Source organism: Protomyctophum parallelum, assembly GCF_964188405.1.
Source record: "Protomyctophum parallelum genome assembly, chromosome: 8".
In the NCBI taxonomy this organism is placed as follows: domain Eukaryota; kingdom Metazoa; phylum Chordata; class Actinopteri; order Myctophiformes; family Myctophidae; genus Protomyctophum; species Protomyctophum parallelum.
Window position 1 is genome coordinate 25249807 of NC_139703.1, and position 24411 is coordinate 25274217.

The 24411-nt window shown below is 42.6% G+C and overlaps 2 protein-coding genes across 3 annotated transcripts in view; one reads left to right on the forward strand and one right to left on the reverse strand.

Moving 5' to 3' along the window:
• LOC310863098 (MYG1 exonuclease-like) overlaps positions 1-24411 on the reverse strand; it is a 293850-nt gene that overhangs the window by 149160 nt on the left and 120279 nt on the right. The gene's annotated exons all lie outside the window — the stretch shown is intronic.
• The window catches only part of LOC310862525 (uncharacterized protein), an 81510-nt gene that overhangs the window by 38781 nt on the left and 18318 nt on the right, over positions 1-24411 (forward strand). For both annotated transcript variants that reach the window (XM_083770461.1, XM_083770462.1), the window contains 22 exons: positions 1455-1553; positions 2008-2052; positions 3605-3703; positions 3872-3925; positions 5037-5144; positions 6250-6303; positions 7678-7776; positions 10303-10356; positions 13091-13189; positions 15142-15195; positions 16009-16062; positions 16589-16642; positions 16769-16822; positions 17157-17201; positions 17414-17512; positions 18720-18827; positions 19221-19274; positions 19826-19879; positions 20349-20402; positions 22257-22310; positions 23415-23522; positions 24088-24141. In XM_083770461.1, coding sequence (XP_083626587.1) covers positions 1455-1553; positions 2008-2052; positions 3605-3703; positions 3872-3925; positions 5037-5144; positions 6250-6303; positions 7678-7776; positions 10303-10356; positions 13091-13189; positions 15142-15195; positions 16009-16062; positions 16589-16642; positions 16769-16822; positions 17157-17201; positions 17414-17512; positions 18720-18827; positions 19221-19274; positions 19826-19879; positions 20349-20402; positions 22257-22310; positions 23415-23522; positions 24088-24141 — 1557 coding nt within the window. The remainder of the gene's footprint in view (positions 1-1454; positions 1554-2007; positions 2053-3604; positions 3704-3871; positions 3926-5036; positions 5145-6249; positions 6304-7677; positions 7777-10302; positions 10357-13090; positions 13190-15141; positions 15196-16008; positions 16063-16588; positions 16643-16768; positions 16823-17156; positions 17202-17413; positions 17513-18719; positions 18828-19220; positions 19275-19825; positions 19880-20348; positions 20403-22256; positions 22311-23414; positions 23523-24087; positions 24142-24411) is intronic.

Here is a 24411-nt window from a genome sequence, read left to right on the forward strand (position 1 = left end):
GACTTGGAAGTGATGTCGCTGAGGAGGAAGGCATGTCACTTAGGAAGAAAGTGATGATTCTGACGAGACCCGGAAAAGGCGTGCTGTGATTTGCCCAGTAGTCACTCTATCTGTAGTTGCTTATAACCACGCCCCGCTTCTGTGGCCAACACGGAAGTGCCTCTTGCCTCTCGGCCTCTCACCTCCAACGACTTCGGACTAGATATATACTAAATATATTTATTCTCTATGGACTAGACCACGACGGAGGCCCGTCATCTCAAGCGAACTTGAGCCACGTGAGACACCACCGAGCGTGCTTAAGCGAGCGAGTTGCCGTGTCGAGCGTTGCGGTGTTCGCTTAACCGACTTATCCCCGTTTGAGTTGCGACCCGATAAGGACAGAATAGTAAATCACTACTGTGTGACAGCGTGCTGTGCCTCCGCCATACTGGAAACAAAAATGTCTAAGGTCATAATGCATTGCAGCCACTACCCGCATGACGAACGTGAATATATCACACAGTGATAAAGAAACGTATCACTGTGTCAACTTGTCATCTTCACGGTGTCATCATCCATCCATCTTAACCGATTATCCGTGGTCGGGTCGCGGGGGGCAACAGCTCCACCAGAGAGCTCCAGACGTCCCTCTCCAGAGCAACGTTTGTGACTTCCTCCTGGGGGGATCCCGAGACGTTCCAAGGCCAGTGAGTCGATGTGTTTCCTCCAACTGCGCCTTGGTCTGCCCCAGGATCTCCTCCCAGTGGGACGTGCCTCGAGGACCTCCCTAGGGAGACGTCAGAGAGACATCCTAACCAGATGCCCGAACCACCTATGCTGGCTCCTTTCCAGGGGAAGAAGCAGCGACTCTACTTCGAGTTTCTCACCTTATCTCTAAGGGAGATACTAGCCACCCGTCGACGAAAACTCATTTTGGCCGCTTGTATTCGCGACCTTATTCTTTCGGTCATGACCCACACTTCATGACCATAGGTGAGAGTAGGAACGAAGATTGCTCGGTAGACAGAGAGGTTTGCCTTCTGGCTCAGCTCTTTTTTCGTCACAACAGGGCGGTACAGCGACTGCAAGAACCAGAGCGAAACGGGGCAAAGGAAAACGCTTCCCTCCCTCCCTCACACCCTCTTCTTGTACTATTATGCGCGAATTGCACCTTTCTAAACTAAATTGGTATGGAATTATATGGAACATGGTACTGTGAAGTTGTTCACACAAAGTTCACCTAACTTTTCTACTACAGGGAAAACATGCAGTACATATGATACTCTTTCTACCCTTTGTTTGTTCTTTTTTCACTCTTTATTCTATCCCTTTTGTTTGCTGTGTTTGCTGTTATCTATGCTGCTGCATTGTCTGAATGAAGTCAAACCAAAAAAGAGTTTTACTCGTATGTACCTGTCCCGAATACACAAGACGTAACAATACAGTACTTAACATTGGACCTTGTTCACCAGGGAGAAGCTGGCCCTACTGGTGCTCGCGGCCCTGAGGGTGCACAGGGACCCCGAGGAGAGTCTGGTACCCCAGGATCACCTGGACCTTCCGGCGCATCTGTGAGTATAATGTTAAAGATACTTTGTAAGACATGTTTTAATGATAGAAGGCACATCATCTTAGTGATGTTAGTTACTGTAAAGACCATTGCAGATGGGATATTCCCTAGCAAGTAGCAACCAACAATATGTTGCCCTTTCATTTGTGCTATCCACATAGATTTAGTCGTAGCTGTAACTGTACACAGTGAGTGAATGATGTTAACGTTGTGGGAACAATCATGAATTGTTGTAAGAGAATTGTTGGAAGAGTTAGCAGTAAAAACGAGTCCCATACACATCACTGAAGGACAGTCCCCAGTTGTGTACTACTTCTGATGCACTTGACTGGCCCTCTAAACTCAAAAGTTGCTCCATGGACCTTTTATGACCATCCAGTATCATCTCTAACGATAGACTACCAAATGAATTAATTTCACTTTAATTCTCACTTTACCTCCTTCTCCTCCTGCAGGGTAACCCTGGTACTGATGGTATTCCTGGATCCAAAGGATCATCCGTGAGTAGAAAGCAATACTTTCTTCTATCTCACATACCACCACCACTCTATTACTTTCGTCCCCCCTCCCCCCGTGGTACTGTGGGAATGATATTTCATGGTCCGTAGCCTGTAATTGACTTTTATAGAGAAGTCCTGACTCTCTAGAAGTCCTGACTCATCCCCTGGTTTGCGGAAGTAATTTCTCTCTGAAGAATAACATTGGGTCATCTTAAAATCGTCTCGTATAAGGATTGTGTTCCAAAAAAAAAAAAAATGTCTCTGTGATATTGTCGAGGAAATGGACCTGTATAGTTTACAATAGTCACTCACTCATATTTGATACAGTCTGTTTCTAGCGAAAATGTTACTAATTTGCCTGCTGTCACATTAGCAATTTCTCACAGTCAGTTGATTTTTTTAAACCACCGGGATCATCATTTGTATATTTTTGGAACACAGTTCTTATTTGACGCGATATAAGAAAGGTCTGTGGAAATTCAGAATGGGGAAAAACCAGGTAGAAATAGGTAGGGTATCGGGGTGGCATCTCACATTCCTGGCATTTAATTGACTTAGGTCTGTAAACTCTGCAGAAGACAATAGTTACTAGTAAGTAGAACTATACAGACCACTTCACACTTGCTCTCAAATACATTTCTACCCATAAGGCAATGCTGTGCCACTAACCACAATAAAGCACGACCTCTAGTGTTTTATTGCTTTTATCAAACGGTTACTAAATAGGGCAAGAAAGTCACAGACATATCCCGTTAAAAGTAGTTTAAATAACAATTACTGTGGTTTGTACAGTAAATGTGAAATATTCGCCTAATGTTATCAGACACCGGTATTGTTTTTTGCAATTCTCCTAGCCACAGACTCGGAGTGATATACTGTAGCACTGTAGCTGAATAGACATTGTACGCAATGTACGGCTATTGTACAACTATAATCAATCAGACTCTATGATTTAAAATAGCCTTAAGGAAAATGCTGTTTGCCTTATATCTTATGTATGTTACCAATGTTACCAGATGGGCCGTATTGGTTCAAATGGATATTGTTTTGAGGTAGCCGTTAGCATTAGCTCGGGGGAGAAATTAGACTTTTAGGCCATGAGGCTGAGGTTGTGAGCCACTCTGCTACAGTAGCATCAGAATTTGCAGTCATATATATATTCATTGTACATGTCAAGTCTGAGCGTTCACAAGTGGAGCCAAATGGACCCATAAGTTAGGGTAAGGGTCCGTTTGATTCCGTTTGTACGCTCTCGGATTTAAATTTACATTGACGATTCTCATCTATTATATAGCGGAGCTGCAATTCCTTTTGTGCACAGTTATGATGGCTACCAGGGTTTTATATTACACATTGCATTACATCCTCTATATTAAGGCAAAGAAAATACAAAATGCAAGCGGAGCAAGTCCAGAGGCGACTGACCAGAGTCGTGGCATCATGGAATTTCTGAAGACTGAATGATCAAGTTAATTGATTATTGGGTTGTTTATTTATTTATTCATTCATCAATTTTCCTTCATTGATATCCTCTCTTCTCTCTGTGCTGTAGGGTGGTCCCGGTATCGCTGGCGCACCTGGTTTCCCTGGCCCTCGTGGCCCTCCGGGGCCTCAGGGAGCCACTGGACCTCTTGGGCCCAAAGGAACATCTGTACGTATGCCCTCAATGGTTCCCTTTTTGTTTTACACACACACACACACACAAGAACACTTTACTGTTGCCAAGGGCTTAGCCAGCGGTGGAAACAGAACAGAGTATGTTGTTAAATGTAACTAAAACCTCTCTCTCTCTGTGTCTCTCTCTCTCTTCTCTCCTCAGGGAGACCCTGGTATTGCAGGGTTCAAGGGGGAGGCTGGACCAAAAGGAGAACTCGTAAGTGTTTCGTTTCCCCCCCCCCCCATAGACTGGCAGTTATCTTTGCAGTGTCCCTTACTCTCTCGGAACATTCAGGAACTCCCTGTATACCACGTGTCACTCACTCAGTCACACTCACACCCCCCACTACATATCTTCATATAATGAATACGTTCTCTCCCAGGCATAACAAGTTGTTAGAGTTGAAACTTGCTAGAGGTTAGGTCAAAATAAGACATTTTTCTGCACTGCAGCTTTTTTTGTTGTTGTTTGTTTAGGTTTGTCAAAGTTATGTTGTTATTTAGTATAATGCATTTTAATAAAGCACATATTGATTTGAAAACTCTACACTAGTCCCTGGAGAGAAAAATAATATGATATTCAATTTAAAATGTGCATGACCTCTTAATCGTGCAATGAGGTTTCGCCAATGTTGACTCAATTATTCCGAAAAAAAACTAAGGGACCCATAAAAATATGTCCGCGACCCACAAACGGGTCCCGAGCCACTGTTTGTTTATCAAAGTCGTGTTCTTTAATCTGCAGCTGAATGACATTAGATGAAATTGTCGCTAAAAACCAGTAGGGGGCACTATAGCACACAAAATGTAACCTAAGTGTATCAACGTTTACAGAGGTTTGACGAGATACAAATATACTGAGCTCATGAATGTAAACATTCAAGAACTTCCATATATCCCTATCCGTACAATACTTCTTTATTTCAGGTCCATTTTGGATCCATTTGAGCACTCTCAGGGTTATTGGGGTCCTTGACATTAGAACCACTGTGCTACACTTAACCCATTCTGACCTGAGATCAGATTCATACGAGGTTTCCACTGGACACACACTGGTCTGATTAAATGGAACAGATCCTTTGTTAGAATGATTGGTAACACCTGCGTAAGGTTTCTTCCCAATATGGCTGCTGTGCAGGAAGCCTATTCTTTATGTTATTAAATAAATACCCTACACTACCTTCTGGCTTCTGGGCAATCTTATTTACAGATAAATCAGGAACAGAGAGATGGAAGAACAGAATAATCAAACATATTTATAGAGGGACCATTGTAAGCAGACTCTTTCAATCCTAATGGTAGTTTGTGTTTGGGTGTGTGTTTTCTAGGGACCCGCTGGTATCCAGGGCCCACTTGGACCGGCAGGAGAGGAGGGCAAGAGGGGCCCCCGAGGTGAGCCTGGTTCTGCCGGACCCCTCGGACCTCCCGGAGAGAGAGTGAGTAACCATCACATCTACATCTGTCCCATGTGCTTTGTCCATGTTTGACTTTTCTTGTAACCACCGCGCTCTGACTTCTGGTGCACGGTATCCACTCAAATCAACATAATGAGAACTAACGGCGATGTATCGCACTCAGTGACAAGAGTGAATTTCAGCTCATCTTATTTTCGTCATCATGCTGAACGACAGACGTTCAGTATGATGTAGGAAATACAATTAATTGGAATCCACTCTTGTGAGTCTTGTCACTGAGTGCGATCCATCACCTTTGTCAATGTTTGTAATGGCTGGTGACGACACCGTGCGTTTTTAGGGCTGTCACTTTTATGACAATTCACTTGGCGATTCATTGCCACACATAATTGTAATTAACGATTGAATTGTGTGTTTTGGCGTTGGAACACAGTAATATAATGAAATAAAAATCAATTTCTGTTTGTTTTTAGGCATTGAAGTTGCACAAGGCAGATATGACAAAGAAATGACTTGACTTTATACTTTTTTTTTTAAGATATTTTTTTTTGCGGCTTACGCCTTTTATTGATTTTTGAAGGGACAGACAGTAGGCTGACAGGAAACGGGAGAGAGATGGGGGGATGACATGCAGTAAAGGCCGTGTCGGGTCCGGGAGTCGAACCCGCGGCACACTGCGACTGGATTACCAGTCCGGTGCCCAGACCGTTACGCTACGGCCTGGGCCGACTTTATACTTTTAAGGGAAAAAAAAAACTCTACACAGTATTTAAAATCCCCACTGTGTTAATTTAACCCGGATATTGTACAATGGGTCCATTTGGTTACATTTGTAAACTATCTTGATTTACCTATTTTGACTTAGTCTAGTCTTAGTCGACTATAAAATCTTAATCTTTTTGTCTTTTTGTCTTAATGCAATGCAAATGTTGCCAGAAAAGATGTAGTCTTAGTCTTTTGAATAACACACCATTTAGTCTTAGTCCTATTTAGTAATCTGAAATGGTTTAGTCTTAGTGTAGTCTTAGTCGACTATATTTCAAAAGCCTTAGTCTTAGTCAACAGAATGAACACTGCTGTTCAGATGATGATCTTCATATATGTTTTGTTTTTGTTTTCTCTTTAGGGATCTCCCGGTAACCGCGGATTCCCTGGTCAGGATGGTCTAGCTGGTCCCAAGGTGAGTGTCGCCATGGCGATGTCTGTCCCTAAGGGGGCGCTATAGAGGCTTATTATAGCCGCTGGAGCCAAATGCAGTGGTGGGAAAAGTACTCAATTGTTTTACTTAAGTAAAAAGTATCAATATTGCAATGTAGAAATACTCTGTTACAAGTAAAAGTCCGGAATTCCAAATTTACTTGAGTGAAAATACAAAAGTATTGGCATCAAAATGTACTTAAAGTACCAAAAGTAGAAAGTACTCTTTATGCACAATGTCAGGTTTTGAAAATGTATTAAAAAAAATAGCTGATCTACAAGCTCACAATGCGTTGCATCGCGACACATTGTGAGCTTGTAGATCAGCTATTTCCAAATGGTCAAAATGTATATAGAGCTGAAGTGGATAATGCATGTTTTGTAATAAACATTGGAAATACTCAAGTAAAGTCCAAATACCTCAACATTGTACTTAAGTACAGTACTTAAGTAAATGTACTTTACTTTCCATGTTTCCAAGTTTAGGATTACCAGGACAGAGGCTAGTGTCCTGTATGTTTAGAATTGTCGTGGGAACAGAGGGTATGCACGTGACATCATCATCATACCCAGACGTTATGCGGGAACGCCTAATGAGAGGCAAAAAAACTACCTTCTGGCCTCGACACCCCTTACATCCAAACAGAAAAGTCCTATCTGGCCTAAATGACGTTAAACTCACATTCAATGCATGCGCAAACCCTCTATTACAAAACATATGTATTTGAATGTCATGCCATGGTCATGATGATGTTACCCAGCTGACTCATACATTATCCAATGTATGTAAGAATTGTATCAACATTTTTACCAATACCAACGGCATTCCTATCGCTAAGGAGTGACATTTCAAGCTTTTTAAACCATTCGTCTTAATTAAACTATTGACTGAAGTTCTCCAATAGCAGCCCGAGGATATCGGTGGTCTCCGGTTAGTGCTTTGTTCTGTGTTGGTTCAGTGCTACACATAATGAGCTCACACATGGAATCAAATTGGTCTCAAATGATCTGTCCTAATGAGATTGAGATCAAACAGCAGATCTATGCAGTTCCATGATGTGGCCACAAGGTGCCAGCATGTTTCTCTAAACCGTGATTTATATACATACAGTATGTTCTGTATCCATTATCCCTTGGCATATTACCTTACTCGATGAACCAAATTCATCAATGCAGTTGCACTCATCTGCAGTCAATTAATGGGATTGCCCCCTTGGTCTGGACCATGGGAAATTAATTTCATTTTTAATTGGACTGACTGACTGGCTCTCACACACACACACACACACACACACACACACACACACACACACACACAAACACGCGTACGTTGCTAACTCTCTGTCTTTCCATCCAGGGAGCCCCAGGTGAGCGTGGTCCCGGGGGAGCAGGTGGTGCCAAGGGTGCGGGCGGTGACCCCGGGCGTCCCGGAGAGCCCGGTCTTCCTGGTGCCAGAGTAAGTCCCGTGTAATTTCTTCTCACAATCATTTCCTTTTATATTCACCGGTTTGAAAGGGTTGAGGCACGAAATTAATTTATTTTTAAGGTGAAGCAATAAGGGCGCTTTTCAACACCAACTGATTTATGTTTCAGCCATAGACCGTAACAAATAATGGACAAAGTGACGCCATTGGTTGACGTGTTTTTTCAGTGATTTCAAATCCGCCACCTTTTAATATCCGGTCCCAGATGCTAACGGAGGTGAATGCTATAGAGTGTCGCAGTCCCTCCCCCTTTCAGAAAAACGAGTGGCCCAGGAAATGAAAACCCAATGCATTCTCCCATAGGCATTTCTTATTTAAAGACCTTTTAAGCGCCGTACGAAGCCAACTCTTGTCGTGACAAATCATGACAACACACACAATTTTTCGGGCCAAACAAAGAATTAGAAAGTAGAAAAAACGGCAGGTTACACCTTTTTTGTTGTTTTTCTTATTTGCAATTATTTGTTTGGCCCGAAAAATTGTGTGTGTTGTCATGATTTGTCACGACAAGAGTTGGCTTCGTACGGCGCTTAAAAGGTCTTTAAATAAATTAAATAAGAAATGCCTATGGGAGAATGCATTGGGTTTTCATTTCCTGGGCCACTCGTTTTTCTGAAAGGGGGAGGGACTGCGACGGCTTTCGCCTTTATTTTATATTTTTTATGGAGGGACAGACAGTAGGCTGACAGGAAATGGGGGAGAGAGATGGGGGGGGAGACATGCAGTAAAGGCCGTCTGGATCGGGAGTCGAACCCACGGCACACTGCCAGACTGGATTACCATCCAAGGTGCCTGGACCGCTGAGCCAGTAGAATTATTGGAAGGTACAAATACCTCACAATTGTACTTAAGTACAGTACGTATGTAAATGTAGTATGTACTTACTTTACACCACTGTCAATGCCATTCTACACTCCTGGGCCGTCCCACAGTGTCACCTGCAACCAGCAACATTCACTCTGTTTCTGCCTTGTAATCCAAACTGGCCAGAGCACACAATGGCATGTGGCCACTTTGCACTGCGTTAACAGGTTTGGAGTGAAGTGATCATTTCGACCCCACCGGGTTTAACGGTGGTTCCCAGACTTTCAAAAACAGAAATTAGACCCAAATTAGTGAAAATAGCCGATCTACGAGCTCACAACGCATTGCTTCACGCCACGCTGTTTTCACTACTTCTTAAATATTTGTTTTAATTTATGGAATTTTATTAGTGTTTTCTTTAATTTCTTCATGACATTACTGAGAAAAAAAAGATTGCTTCATGAAAAGTTTAGCTTTTTGGGGATATATATATATTTGTTTTGAAAATGTTTTGAAATAATAATAATTAAAAACCAAATGTAGGAAACAAAAACTAAGGGGACCCATAACAATGTGTCTGTGACCCACAAATGGGTCCCGACCCACTGTTTGGGAAACTGGAAGAAGCACTTCTGACTGATGTCAGTCTGTACTGTAATGACCATGGATCGGGTTGGTGATCCAAAGGAGGTAGTCATGACAACCACCTTCTTTTATAGGAGCACTCCTTTGTTTGTAACACTGCACACCAAGAACCAAAGCAACTCAACTCGTATAAGGGCACAGCTCCTGGTTATTATTACTCCAGCTAGTCTCTCATGATTCAAAACCATTAAATACACATAATAAGTCATTTAACAGAAAACTACGTAACACATTAACCACATGAACTCTAGCGTCGCTATTCTGTGGCGAACATGCGGCGGAAATAGCTGACTTACAAGCTCACAACACGACGTGCCGTGAGCTTGTAGATGTGCTGTTTGTTTGGTGTAAAGGAAGAAAACAAGGGGGTCTGGTATAGATCCCTGAAGGACTCCGGTCAACCTTGTACATAGAGTTTAACTGGTCTGGACTTCTGTGCTACGCTTCTGTGGGCAACGCTGACGTGCCTCTCGCCTACAACAATTGCAGACTGTAGGCGATATCGTGGGGCGAATCTTTGTAAACCCACGGGTTCGTCAGTCTGTCAAGTTATTCAACAATTTAATTTCACAACAATTAACAAAACAACACACAGTGTTTGTGCAGCCCCGGGGCATGCTGGGAGAGCTCTCTCCTACACCAATAACGGCCTAGGACACGGCAGCATGTTTCCAAATATTGCCTAATCACCGCCTAATTGACACATCACTTGTCTGTAGTATGTGCTGTACCTTGATTCAGTGCTTCTCAAAGTGGGCTCTGGCGATCCTCAGTGGTCCTTGAGGGGGCCCCAGTGGGTCCCCAGCAAAATGAGTTAATACAGCATCAAAAAAATCAGTTTGATGCCCAATATAACGTTTTCAAACTGACCTTGACAAAATTACTTTTTTAACAACACAAATCTCGTATGGGGGGTGCAATGGGGGTGGGCTCGCTGACATGGAAAAAAGGTTTTCAGAAGCACTCAAACGTTGACCTAGCTTGTGTTGTGTCTGTTGTTGTGAGAGACATGATGACTCATTTGAATGTGTTCTTCTGTCCACTTCCAGGGTCTTACTGGTCGCCCTGGAGATGCCGGTCCTCAAGGCAAAGTCGGACCTGGCGTAAGTGCACTAATGCATGCTGTGAAGTCATTGTCATTATTATTATTACCTTCTGTAAGTGCACTAATGCATGCTGTAACATCAATTATTGTTTTTGATTGTGACTGGTGATATGGCACATGGTCGTGTGCCACACACTTAGTCAATTTGAAGGTGTTGCAAAATCACGGTCTATATCGATATTATATCATGATTTGAGACTAGATATTGTCTGGGATTTTGGTGAGTCTACATTAAGCTAACTAGTACTAGCTTTAACCCTTTCAGTATCAAAACCACTTTTGATGTTACACTTTAGCTATAGCTATAGAAAAATCGTGAAAATGTGGCACAAATCTTTGAATATATATTTTTTCAGAGCAAACGTTTTTAACGCAAATCTTTGCTTCTGGAACAACATATTTTCAGATGTGGGCCTGCAGCCAAATACATGTAATTCTGTATTCCTTGATATGAAAAAGGTTGAGCACCACTGAAACCTACAGTAGGTTTTTCAGAAAACTGTCTGATTTAGAAGACCTTTTTTTTTTTAATCGGCCTCAGGTCTAAATGGGTTAATTAACTCAGCATTGTTGCCCTTTAATTATGCAACACTGTTATTGCCTAATAGCTTCATTGAGAGAGACTTCCAGTAATTGGCTTCAATGTTCACTTTCAAAAGACATTTTCAAATTCAATTAGCTAAAGTGACTCACCTCGACACAACAGCTGTCACGATGGCCTTTAAAGAGGTAATGCCTCTTTAAAGGTGCTATGATTATACTAGGAGAAAGATTATTTTCTAAATGGTGTACAGAAAGTGTTAAAATTATGTTTTTATGTGGCCACACCCACCAGTTCATTAAGTATGCCTGGTTTGCCTGGTGGATGGTAATGGGGTGACCTGAACTGAAGCAGCCCAAAGCTGTTGTTGTATGATAAAGGGGGGGGGGGGGGGGGGGGGGTTAGGGAAGGGGATGATATTGTGATGTCACTATATCACTGTCATTTCCATTGGGCCTTTTGACCTGGGCTTCGATTGGGCCTTTTGAGAAACCAAAAATAGACAGGGAAGACATATTCGAATATTCTAGCCACACCTGGGGGTCTATTAGAGTAATGTTAACTCCATAGACACATACAAAGCAGAAAATGGGTTAGGGTTAGGCACTCCATCTTTAAATGTTGACTTGTTTTAGACCTACATTTTCTGCGGTCTTAATGGAATGGTCTGCAAAACACGCGTGTTTTGTTTTCGCTGCAAGGCAGTGGCCCTAGAAGCCTCCACTGAACCCAAAGTCAATTTGTTAAGTGGGCAGGCAGCTCCCCTGGGCACAACCACCCAGTCCAACAATAGAGGCAAAATGACTCATTCCATTTCCTTTTTGTTTTGTGTTGTGCTTCTCACTTTTGGTGCTGAATATATACTGATATAATCAGGGCTGCACACAACGTTTTTGGTCTAGTACTCAGAGGAGCACCTGGAGGAGTTTCTTGGTGCTCCTAAAATGCGGCGACCCGTCTCACCGGATGGATAAAAGAGGGATGAATAACTTATAGCAAAACAATATTTATTGGATGAGTGGGGAGTCAATGGAGGGTATTGCAACTCTAGATTTAGCCCTAGAATGGCTCTTGTTGTAGATTCATCCCATTATTAAAAAAATCGAAATTGGCTAAAGTCTAGGTCCAAGTGTGGTCCAGCCCTATGGAATGCATATTATAATAAAAACAACTTAATACTTCCTAAGGATAATATGAGCATCAAAGCAATATTTAGATTTTATTATTATTTTGTATTTAAATAACCGATCTACTAGCTCACAACGTGTTGCGACACGTTGTGAGCTGGCAGATCAGCTATTTTTTTAACATGCGACACATCGTACGGCGAAGCATACATCAGGCTTACCTAGTTCCCTTTTGTTTTTAGCTGAGGCGACGTACGTAGTCAGACAGTCAGACACACATGGCTCCTCGGTGCAAAAATAAACAGTGTACACTACCCGACTTTACGATAATAAGGGACAGTATGTCAAGACACAGTGTTCATGTTGGGCAGCAGCAGTGCCAGTCCGCAATGCTTTAAACTCTTCCCACTCCACTATGTCAGAACTAAAACCTTATTACCCGTAAAAAGTCGGTGGCCGGTGCCTAGGCTGTGAGAGACGCTAATATGGTTTCTGCCTCGGATTCGGGTTCTGAGACGGAAATGCACACGAGCAACCATGCTGCTCAAGCAGCCGGAAAACAAACACAAGCACAGCGGCAAATGGGAAGAGTGCAAAGCATCCAAAGCATGCCCTTTTACACCGAGGACTACAGTAGTTTACTATCTGAAACGGAGAAGACGAAACTATTTGTGTCAGGTTTTCCTGTCAACCGCCCTCCGCCTCCTCCTTGGTTTTGGTTCCATCGTGTCTCCTAACCCATGCTGTACTCTGTGTCTCTGTCTCCTAAACATGCTGTACTATGTCTGTCTCCTAACCATGCTGTACTCTGTGTCTCTGTCTCCTAAACATGCTGTACTATGTCTGTCTCCTAACCATGCTGTACTGTGTGTCTCTGTCTCCTAACCATGCTGTACTGTCTCTGTCTCCTAACCATGCTGTACTGTGTGTCTCTGTCTCCTAACCATGCTGTACTCTGTGTCTCTGTCTCCTAACCATGCTGTACTGTCTCTGTCTCCTAACAATGCTGTACTGTGTGTCTCTGTCTCCTAACCATGCTGTACTGTGTCTCTCTGCACACACAGGGAGCATCTGGAGAGGACGGCCGCCCCGGTCCCCCTGGACCCATGGGAACACGCGGACAGCCCGGTGTCATGGGATTCCCAGGACCCAAAGGAGCCACTGTGAGTCATTTCATTAAACATTAAGAAAAAGGTGTTAGAAAGAATGACCATAAATCATTATAATATATGGAAATCATGCAACATTAAATAGTCTTTAGTCAGTGCTACTCAACCCGCGTCACATGGGCAGCATGCGGCCCCTGCTTAATGTATCTGTGGCACGTCATGGTCATACCAATAAAAACAGAATTATAGTTATTTTCATTGTGTTGAACAAGATTGTAGGTATTGTATTGTTTGTTCCAAGAGAAAGGGATATGGCCTGATGTCAGTCGAGTATTAACCACTTACTTATTTATTTCTCCTGTAATAATTGGTTCATTATAATTATGTTCTCTTCACATTTTGTGAATGAAGCCTCGTTTTGTTAACATCACTAATCACAGTGACATTTTCGATAAGATGTTTTAACTGAGCCATCTTAAGTTGAGTAGCGCTGATCTAAGTTGAAAGAAATACTTACACTTCCTAATCTTTGAGGGTGTCGAGCTTTGCATGCATTGATAATGAATCGCCAGTTTTGAGTGTTTGTGCGAACACAAACATTGAAGACAAAAGTGAGGACGCAAATTGTGATTGGCCGGAATGAGATGATGATATGATGGTATGATGATAAGAGCACCCCTCACTAAGTGAGGGTAATTTAATTTTAATCACTTGAATACCCAGCATCGCTATTCTGTTGGGGGGACAATCGTTAAAGATAGCCAATCTAAAAGATCACAGCGTGTCACATTGTGACGCTATTTTTGGCAAAGAGATGTGGTGTAGCTTGATAAAAGAGAATCAGGTCTAGTTTTACTAAGTATAGACCCTATTCATTACAGCGGTCTTACATTGTAAGACTGCTGCCATTAATCAGTGGCCTGCCAGCCACACACACATCAATGTTTTTTTCTCTCCTCTCAGCTTGCAGTGGTGGAAAAATGTTTTACTCACGTAAAAAGTATCCACGATGCAATGTAGAAATACTCTGTTACAAGTAAAAAGTCTGGAATTCAAAAAAGTACTTGTAGTAAAAGTGCAAAAAAACTATTGTCATCAAAATGTACTTGAAGTACCACAAGTAAAAGTACTCATTGTGCTGAATATCCTGTTTCATAGTTTTCAAATATGTATTAAAAACATATTTTGAAAATAGCAGATCTACAAGCTCACAATGCGTCATTGTGAGTTATTTTCCGGTGGGACATCATCAAAAATGTCCCCCCCCCCCCATTTTAGCCGTTGAGACCGTAAATCTTAAAACATGAATAACTCTTGTTCTAAATAATTCCGTTCTAAGAAAAGATTATGTGTTAGACGGCCCATCGCGGTCCCGTCGCTAGTTGCGTTAGAATTAATCATACCTCCCGTTGTTGTCGATCGCATCGAGAGTGTTTTGGCTACATCGAGCTACTTCAGCTACATCCGGGATAGCATCCGGTCCGTCGCTGAATGTGCTCCGCTGCTATAAATTGCTGGGCGCTCTGATTTAATGGATTAAATAACCCCGGCCGTTCGGGGTGTACGTTTTGTAATTATAATCTACAAAGTAACTAGCCGAATAAATGTAGTGGAGTAGCCTAACTCTGAAAACCTGTAGTCTGAAAACCCACCTCTTCAAACTCCATTGTGGCACTTGCTATAGCACTTGACATAGCCTCGACGAACTTACAGGCGTATGCAAAGGCTCAATTTATGTAAATTAGATACTGTAGCATTGTATGTAGACATAACACTCTATAGTGTATACTCATAGTTTCATAGATATTCCACTGTTAGACGGATGTTAGGTTCTTTGCTTACTTATGATTCTATATGATTCTTTTTTATGTATTTGATGTATTACCACGTGTTGTTCTTGCTTACTGTAAATCTCTCTGGATTAAGAGCGTCTGCTACGTGCCTACATTGTAAATTGTAATTGGTGTTTTGTGACTAACGGCAGCATTGTGTCTCTGTCCTCCTAGGGTGAGCCTGGTAAGGGTGGTGAGAAGGGACTGCTCGGCGCGCCTGGACTGAGGGTGAGTCACCCCTCCATCCTCCTGTCACTGTGGACGATCACGCTCACTTAAACCCATTAAGACCTGGAACACATCTGTGTCGCCTTAGCTTTTAACCATTATCTTAAACTTTAGCTCTTGAAAAATGCTGTGGGTTTTATCAATATCAAACCAATCAAAATGTGTTAACAAGAGCTTGAGGACTAAATAATAACTACGTTGGATCAAAACATGTTTTTTTTCCAGGTGCCTACATTTGCTACTACCTCTAGTAGCGACCGTACTGGACACTTTTTTATGATTGGCTGCCTCGTCTCTAGGCTGCCTCTGAGTCTAATGCAGCCAATGGGAGACTTACCCATGAAACCCATCGTCTGAACGGCATAAAACCCATATGGCCCTATCTTGGGCGTGCCTTACCCTTCATCCATAAACATATATGCCATATTTTACTATCTTGGAAAAAAAACATTTTAAAAGCTTGGCTAATAACTAGCCCGTCCAGACAGATACTTTATGTTGCCAGCGTTTCCACATCTTAAGTGACGACATCTTGTGTTCGACGCGCACTGCACTTAACGAGCTAGCATAGAGATCAGATGGACACACGCTGACACAGCGTGATGACACACGCTGCCTTTATTGCCATTAAGTGGGCAATTTTGTCCTGTGACACTACTTCACTACACCTCTAATAATGGCTCTGTCACATCGGATAATAGCATTGATAGGTCGAGTTACAACCGTCAGTCTTCTGTGTAGTGAATAGCATGGCCTCTGACCTCAATATTGATGTCTCTCTATCCCCCCCCCCCCCCCCTCCTCTCCTTATAGGGTCTGCCTGGTAAAGATGGAGAGACCGGTGCAGCTGGACCTCCCGGCCCTGCGGTGTGTATATTCTAACATCACAATATTCTAACGTCACACTAATCCTGCCTCATAGCTCCAGCAGTGATCTTATCTTCCAACCAGTCTGAAGAGGCAATGCAGGCAATTTGGCAATTTGTTCAGGCTGGCCTTGGTGATAGCTAGCATGTCTCCTGCACACACACACACACACACACACACACACACACATGTTGTTGACAGACTTGAAAGCATGTCTGTTGTACTTATACCTACCTACAGTACATGTAGCTTACGTATGAAGACTTTTCGTGTGGCTATTACGGTAGAACACGGCTCGCCTTTCGTCATGAAATGAATTGTGAAAATGAATACTAGCACTGTAGCATTTTATATAATTACTGTATGGAACATGGAATATATCGTAATCAATTACTGGATTTATAATAAAAGCCCTTTTTTTTGGTACATCAACCACTTCTGAGATGCAGGTGAAACTCGGTCACTTATATGTTCATACTGTAGATTGCATAGTAGTTGACTGTGAGTTTGTCTCTGCCTCCGTTAGGGCCCTGCTGGAGAGAGAGGCGAGCAAGGACAGCCTGGACCTTCTGGCTTCCAGGTGAGTTTCATAGTCCGTCCACCTGTATTCATATCAACGTTAATGGAATGCACTGTCTAATGAATCAATCACTGTTGTTTATCTCTCAAAATGACAATGTTTTCTGTTTCTTCTGCCTGTGCGCAGGGTCTTCCTGGTCCCCCTGGCCCCCCTGGTGAGGGAGGCAAGCCTGGAGATATGGTAAGAACAGATTAGCATTCATTTGACAGTTTGTCAGACTTTAGGCCAAAAACAAATTACACTTATGTGAATTGAGCGGCACCTTTCATGATGATGATGATGATGAGAACATCATTATTACATCACATGCCGTGCTTAAACGGACAGACAGACAGACAGACAGACAGACACACAAAGCTGTGGAGTGGCCAGCGCTGCTGAAATAAACATCTTTGCACCTAGATAGGTCATAGTGGCTGCGGTACATTTCAATACATGAATCCAATCTCATCTAAATTCTCTCTCTCTCTCTCTCTCTCTCTCTCTCTCTCTCTCTCTCTCTCTCTCATTGCAGGGCGTTCCTGGAGAGGGCGGGGCTGCTGGTGCTACTGGACCCAGGGTAAGCATCTCTCTCCAAATCTATACCTCCAAATGGCACTCAAGTACAGTACTTAAGTAAATGTACATGACAGTACTTAGTTACTGTCCACCACTGTTGCTAATCATCCATCCTTGTGCTGCGCTTGTGTGTGTGTGTGTGTGTGTGTGTGTGTGTGTGTGTGTGTGTGTGTGTGTGTGTGTGTGTGTGTGTGTGTGTGTGTGTCGGTGTAGGGCGAGCGAGGATTCCCAGGAGAGCGAGGAGGTGCCGGTCCTCAGGGTCTGCAGGGACCCCGCGGTCTGCCCGGAACTCCCGGAACCGATGGACCCAAGGTGAGTCTGTCCATACTAGTGTCAATTTAAAACTATGACCTTAATGTTCGTCAACTACCTTTTTTATTTTCCACTGACGAAAACTGAATGAAAACGGAATAAAAACTAAGCTATGATGACTAAGACTAAATATATATTTAGTCAAATATACAATTTCGTCAACAAATAAAAACTAGACTAAAATGCTAGGGAGGGACTAGTGGAGAAGAGAACTAAATGACATAAAAGTCATGTTATGCTTGGTTGCATGCTGAAAATGGCAGATCTACAAGCTCACAACGCGTCACAGCAACCAAATTGATGCCATTACGACGCTAAAATACATTTTAGTCGACTAAGTCAACTGTAGATTTACAGACTAAAAAAGACACTAAAAAATGTGACTAAAACTGAATGAAAGTGAATTCAAAAGACTATGACTAAAACAAACTTTTCTGTCAAAATTAACACTGGTCCATAAGACTCCATGCTACATTTGACCATCATCAAGACGTCAAGACATTTATGCGTTATGAAGAAAATAGATCAGATGTGGCGTTCGTCCTCTTAAGGCTATCTGATAAAGTACATTCAAGAAAGCAATTACACTCCTAGAAAAGCAGCACTGCCGTTTCTGTTGTTTCGTGCTGATAGTGTCACAAAATATATATATTGCGGAAAATGTATTTAAACTTGTGGCCAACTTTTCCTTGTCAACAAACTAGGCAGACAGACAGACCTTCAAAGCTTCGAAATGTCAAGAAAAATGTTCCTAAAAGCATGTGGTTATAATAACAGAGTACAGAGATAAAGAAAAGAAGAAAGAAGCTGTGGCACTCTCTTATCCCGATGATTCAGAGAAGTCTGGACGGTTCACAGAACAAGCTGTGAAGGTTATGGCTACGGGATTAGAGTCTAGACAGGGTGGCGATTGGTGACAGTGATGGTGACAGTGTGGGGACACATCTCCGCCTTTAGCTACTGTAGAACAGTGTGAGAGTAATGGCAGCGGCAGGCACCCTGCGGTGAGAGCTTTATTATGGTCGATAGAGTGTCGGTACTGTCTCACTGATTAAAGCTGTCTACCGCCCGGGGAGTAATGACGGGCGGCATACCAAATGACGGAACCAAATGGAAAAGAAAACCAAAAACACAAAAGAAACACTAAAAAGTCTGTTATGTCTCAATGTTTTTTTATTCATGTTTTGTCTCCCCTCCTCCATGACAGGGAGCCATTGGCCCTGCCGGTGGTTCAGGAGCCCAGGGACCACCTGGACTCCAGGGTATGCCCGGAGAGAGAGGTGCCTCCGGCATCTCCGGACCCAAGGGAGACAGAGTGAGTAACACTTGACTTTACTCAAGTAAAATTTTCAAATGGCCAGAAACGCTGAAGTGGTTAATGACATGTTAATGTTTCTACAAAGTAACTAGTAACTAAAGTCTTAAAATAATTGTAGTGGAGTGAGTACAATATTTGCCTCTGAAATGTAGTGGGGTAGAAGTACTGAAAATTGGAAATACTCCATTAAAGTAAAAAGTGCAGTATTTGAGTAAATGTAGTTACTCTACACCACTGCACATGACCAAATCAAGCCATCAAATAACATTGTTTATGGGTTGGTTTACTCATGTTGTTGTACGGTGACGGTTTCGTCACATGGCTGATTGTGGTCCCATTGAACTGTGGGCCAGTCTGTAACTGTCTTTGTCCCCTGTGTGTCGCATCTAGGGTGACAATGGTGAGAAAGGACCCGAGGGCGCTGCCGGCAAAGATGGCGGAAGAGTGAGTCCTTGTCATTTTGTGTTTTTGTGTTTTAATGAGACCCCTGGCGCGTCAGCAAAGCCAACTTCATACAGTACGGCGTCGAATACATCTACGTGTTAATAGTTGTTGAGGGGCGCTAGCGCCTCCAATGCCTGGCTATTGAAATCACGCCAAGTAATTTCTTACTAACTTCTTACACCAAGTACTTCGTAACTTCTTACGCCAACTTAATTTCAATGACTTTGAATGCTTGTTTAGAGCACTTTCCCACAAAAATCAGCCAAGTCTATGCACTAAACGTGACCAAGTTTATGGACTTTTAATGTCCGTTTACAGCTGCATTAACAAACATGTGGCCAATATAAACACATCTTGTTGTGACTGATTTTGTTTTATATGAACACACTGTATTCATGTCTCATATGGCAGTGACGCCTGTCATATTTGTGCTGGCTTCTAAAAGTCAAAATGATGCTTCTCCCTATGTATGATTTTATTTTATTTGATTGTTTCCAGCATACATTCAGTGTCAGCGTTTCATCAGTGTTAACCTTTCATTTCTTCCATAGGGTCTCACTGGTCCCATCGGCCCCCCTGGACCTGGTGGCCCCAACGGAGAGAAGGTGACTATTTCAACCTGCTTTTTAATAATAAAAAATACATATATTTATTTCATAGTAGAGTCAAACACTGACTGTAGCTATATCGGCAGCGTTTTATTAAAAGGAGGCCAGACCCACTGTAACCAGCTCAGTGGCCTTGTGGTTAGAGTGTCCGCCCTGAGACTGGGACGTCGGGGTTCAATCCCCGGCCGGGTCATACCAAAGACTCTAAAAATGGGACCCAGTGCCTCCCTGCTTGACACTCAGCATCAAGGGTTGGATTGGGGTGTAAGTCCCTGCGACATACTAGCGTCATGTCCAGGGGGTGTACTTGTACACCAAGCTGCCTCACGCTACAGAAACAGGAGATAGGCTCCTGCCCTATGGGCCTCATGGCTCGGCAAGGCTACTTACTAGACCTACTGTAGTATAATGGACGGCTAGCATGCTAATGTACATCTTTTAAAAGTAACTGTCTCTTCCCTTCCAGGGTGAATCTGGTCCCTCTGGTCCATCGGGCTCTCCTGGTGCCCGCGGTGCTCCGGTAAGTACCTTACCTACCTTAAGTAAAAGTATCAATACGGCCAATGTCGAAATACTACAACTTGTAGTATTTCTATTTGGAAGTATTTGGAACTCCATATACTTGTAGTCTACAAGTATATGGAGTGTTACAAGTAGTAAGTATTCCAAATTTAAGTTTGAGTAAAAGTACAAAAGAGTTTTTCAAATGTGTAAAAAATCCTTTGAAAAGAAGAGATCTACAAGCTTGATTTACGAGCATGTAGATCTGATATTTTCAAATGTTTTGTAATAATAATCCAAATCTGCAAAGTAACTAGTAACTAAAATGTTCAAGTAAAAGTACAATATTTGCCCCTGAGATGTAGTGGAGCAGAAGTGCTGAAAATTGGAAATACTAAAAAAAACTAAAACTCAAAATTGTACTCAACCACTGCTCTCGCCCATTAGACACCAGTTCACCTTCTGTGTTTGATTTTTTTTCTTTCAAAAAGCATACCGGTAGGTATGTAAATCATACTGTACATGCGTCAGTGTCTGACATTGCCTTTATGAAAGCCCACACCAGACTCGCCGCGCCTGATGCAACTCCTTGCAACCAAACGTTGCATGTAGACGCACCGCACGTTGTTGCGTCTCGACTAGGCATGTAACGATTCACTCAACTAAAGATACGATTTTTATCACGATATGATTTTTCACGATATTAACAGTTTGACTGTTTTTTACGATTATCCCGCATTTTAATCAACCCCCCTTCACTGCCGAGATTGTTGTATTACCTTTAGAGCATACGCTGAATTATTTGGGCTTTTAATCCGCGAAAATCCATCAAAAAAAGCTCCCGTGGTTTGTTATGATCTGTGTGTAGCATCCACCATCTTGGTGCACCCGGAAGACGCACACACGATTGGTTTCAATGAGGCGTTGCACCCAATGCATTTCCATTGGCCTCAATTTCCCAGAAGCCCTAGCAGCCCACAGCATGTGACGATTTCCGGTTTTGTCATCACAGCGAAGGCATCCAGTCTCATACTCCGCGACGAAGACGGATTTTCTTTTGATTCATTACATTACGGCGGATTAAACACATAAAACAAAAGGCGGGTATGTCCGATACGGCAGCGACATTAACCTGGAGTAATCCATTCCCGGCACGGAAACTGTTAAAGAATATATATATATTATAAAGAAAAATTACCGTTTTTTAAAATTTTATATAATTTATCTTCCCCCTTGAGATGTTTTATTTAACTACATAGAAACAGCAGAAACATAATTGCCTTCCTTGATGAGCATCAACGACCATCATCACCCGGGCACAGTCACAGACACACACAGCTCCCCTCTACAGTGCTCTACTACTGAAAGTTTTTTTTTTTTAATCGATCGATTTGAATCGTTTCATATCGTCGGGATTTATATCGATATATGATATATCGTTACATGCCTAGTCTCGACCCATTGGTGTGGTTTGGGCTTTACAGTAGGCTCATCTCTCTGACCCATGGATTAAAGTTCTCAGTCACCACGACTGATTTCAGTCATTTGGATTCCATAGAAGCCAAGCGTGTCTTCTGGGAAAGCATGCTGCGCAACAAAAATAGCAATCTGATCGGCTATTTTCAGTCATTATCCTAGTTATTTTAAGATGAAAGAGTATTTGAAGTGATGAAAACCAGCAATACAATACAAGTTTAGAAGCATCTTCCAGAAACACGAGTGGTCTCAGAAATGTCATAAAAGCAACCTCAAATCTGTGATTTCTTCAGCTGGCTCGGCCTGAAACATCATCATTTACATTTTCAGTCTTGAGACCTTATTTTAGCTTAATTCCATGTCTGACCTCTATGTTTGCTGTTTCCTCGTCTTTCAGGGTGACAGGGGTGAGAACGGACCTCATGGACCTGCTGGCTTCGCTGGACCCCCAGTAAGTACATCACCAGAAGAATAAAACTCACCACGGCAAACAATAGCATCCCATTTTATTGTGTTGTATTGTATTGCATTGAACATTGGAACATTACAATTTGTATTTGTATCTGCTATTTCTGCTATTGTTTGATTGACAATTATGCAAAAGGGAAAAAAAAGCGATTATCTCAAATAACTGTGATTAGGCAATTCACCCTTTGTCAAGTCCGGTTGCCGTTTCGTGGTTGGACAAAAATCCTTTCTCGCCATCGACTACCATTGAAATAACGTGTTTTTCAGTTGCTTCGTATTGATATTCTGTGCGTTCAATTCTCATTTTAAACTTGGTGTCCGTTGAAAGGATCATCACAGGTGCAGCATGGTGACCGGGCATATCATGTTTGTTTTTAGTTTTTTCCAAAAATGACGTTTTAGCAAATTGAACATAAACAAGGTGGAACCAGGGCGGAAACAAGGCAGAAAGAGCCTTCTGGTTAGTCAGTTAGGGACCAATCAGAATCAGGCTGACAAATAGTGAATTGTGATAGGCCTAAGCTCTGCCATTGTCATCATCATCTACCGGTATCTATAAATGCACCAAGTCTCTGTGTGTACGTACGTCGTACGTACGTACGTACGTACGTACGTGTGTACGTCTGTAATCCACGTAACTCGAGGACCGCACACCACCACAGGGAGTGCAGTGCCCGGTGTCAAGTCCGTCGGATAGCCGGTTGTCCAGAACCAGCACAAAAGCCTCTGCCCGGGCTCTGGACCTGATCACCCCTTAATATCTCCATATATGGAGCTGGCCTGATCTGACACTTCATATTTGGGCATGCCTGACACACAACTCCATAAAAGGGACACAGACGGAGCTGGCCTGTTCTGACATCACAACGATGTCCGACTCTCCCATTGTCATCATCATTTATTTAACTCTCGACAAGGCATTACTTATTTAAACGGCGGAAGGACATTTTTCAGAAAAGCACCCGCTTTATAGATTACTTTAGTTTTCTTTTCTTTTCTTTTTTCTTTTTTTCTTTATTTTAGTAATGAAATTAATTTCAGCGTAGACGGGCGGGTTATGAAACTGTTTACCATCTTCTCCTGCCAGGGTGCTGACGGTCAGCCTGGGATGAAGGGAGACCAGGGAGAGGGCGGACAGAAGGGTGACGCCGGCGCCCCTGGACCCCAGGGACCATCCGGTGCCCCAGGACCTGCGGTGCGTACTATTTGATGTATTACCATTGGGTTGTTCTTGCTTACTGTAAAGGGGGCAGCGGTGGCCGAACGGTTTGCGGAGCGTTCTTGATACCGGAAGGTCGCTAGTTCGTATCCCCGGACCGGCACGTTAAAATTACCACCGCTGAAGTGCCCTTGAGCAAGGCATTGAACCCCTACCATGAAATGTTCTATGAGCAGGGCCTGGCTGTAAACAAGTTCTTGAGCTTAGTCCAGTTACCCTGGGTAAACATAGTACCTTTGCTTTGCTTTGCTTTGCTTTGCTTTGCTTTGCTCTGCATTAAGTTGTAAATTGTAATTGTAAGTGCAGTGTTGATTTTGACAGCAATAGTTTGATTTAGTTTAGTCAGGCTTTTGAATAACATTCAATTCCGTTTTAGTCATTTGTTTTGTCATCTGAAAACGTTTTTTTGTGTTAGTCTAGTTTTAGTTGAGTAAATATCATAAGACTTTTTTGTCCCCTATCTACAGGGGACTTATTTATATATATTTTAATAGAAAATAACTGATATATCAGACAGTAACAGAAGTGTTTTCTATTGCAGGGTCCCACTGGTGTTTCTGGACCTAAAGGTGCTCGTGGTGCTCAAGGACCTCCTGTAAGTGTTAAACTTTTGATCTTCAGTAATGAGATCCTTAATACTGTCATTTTGATGTAGTGCTGCACAATTAATCAAAAAAGAAAGAAAAAAAGATTCAGACACCTACTGTGTGCAATCTCGTTTCTAAATTTGAGCGAGAGTCGTGCAGCACTAGTTGGCTCGTCTGATTCATCTGAGTTACTCTGAGAGGAGGTTCAAGTCAAGCACTTTGATGTTGTCCGTTTAAAGCCACAGTAGTTGGCTCCAGGTGACACATTTTGAACATAG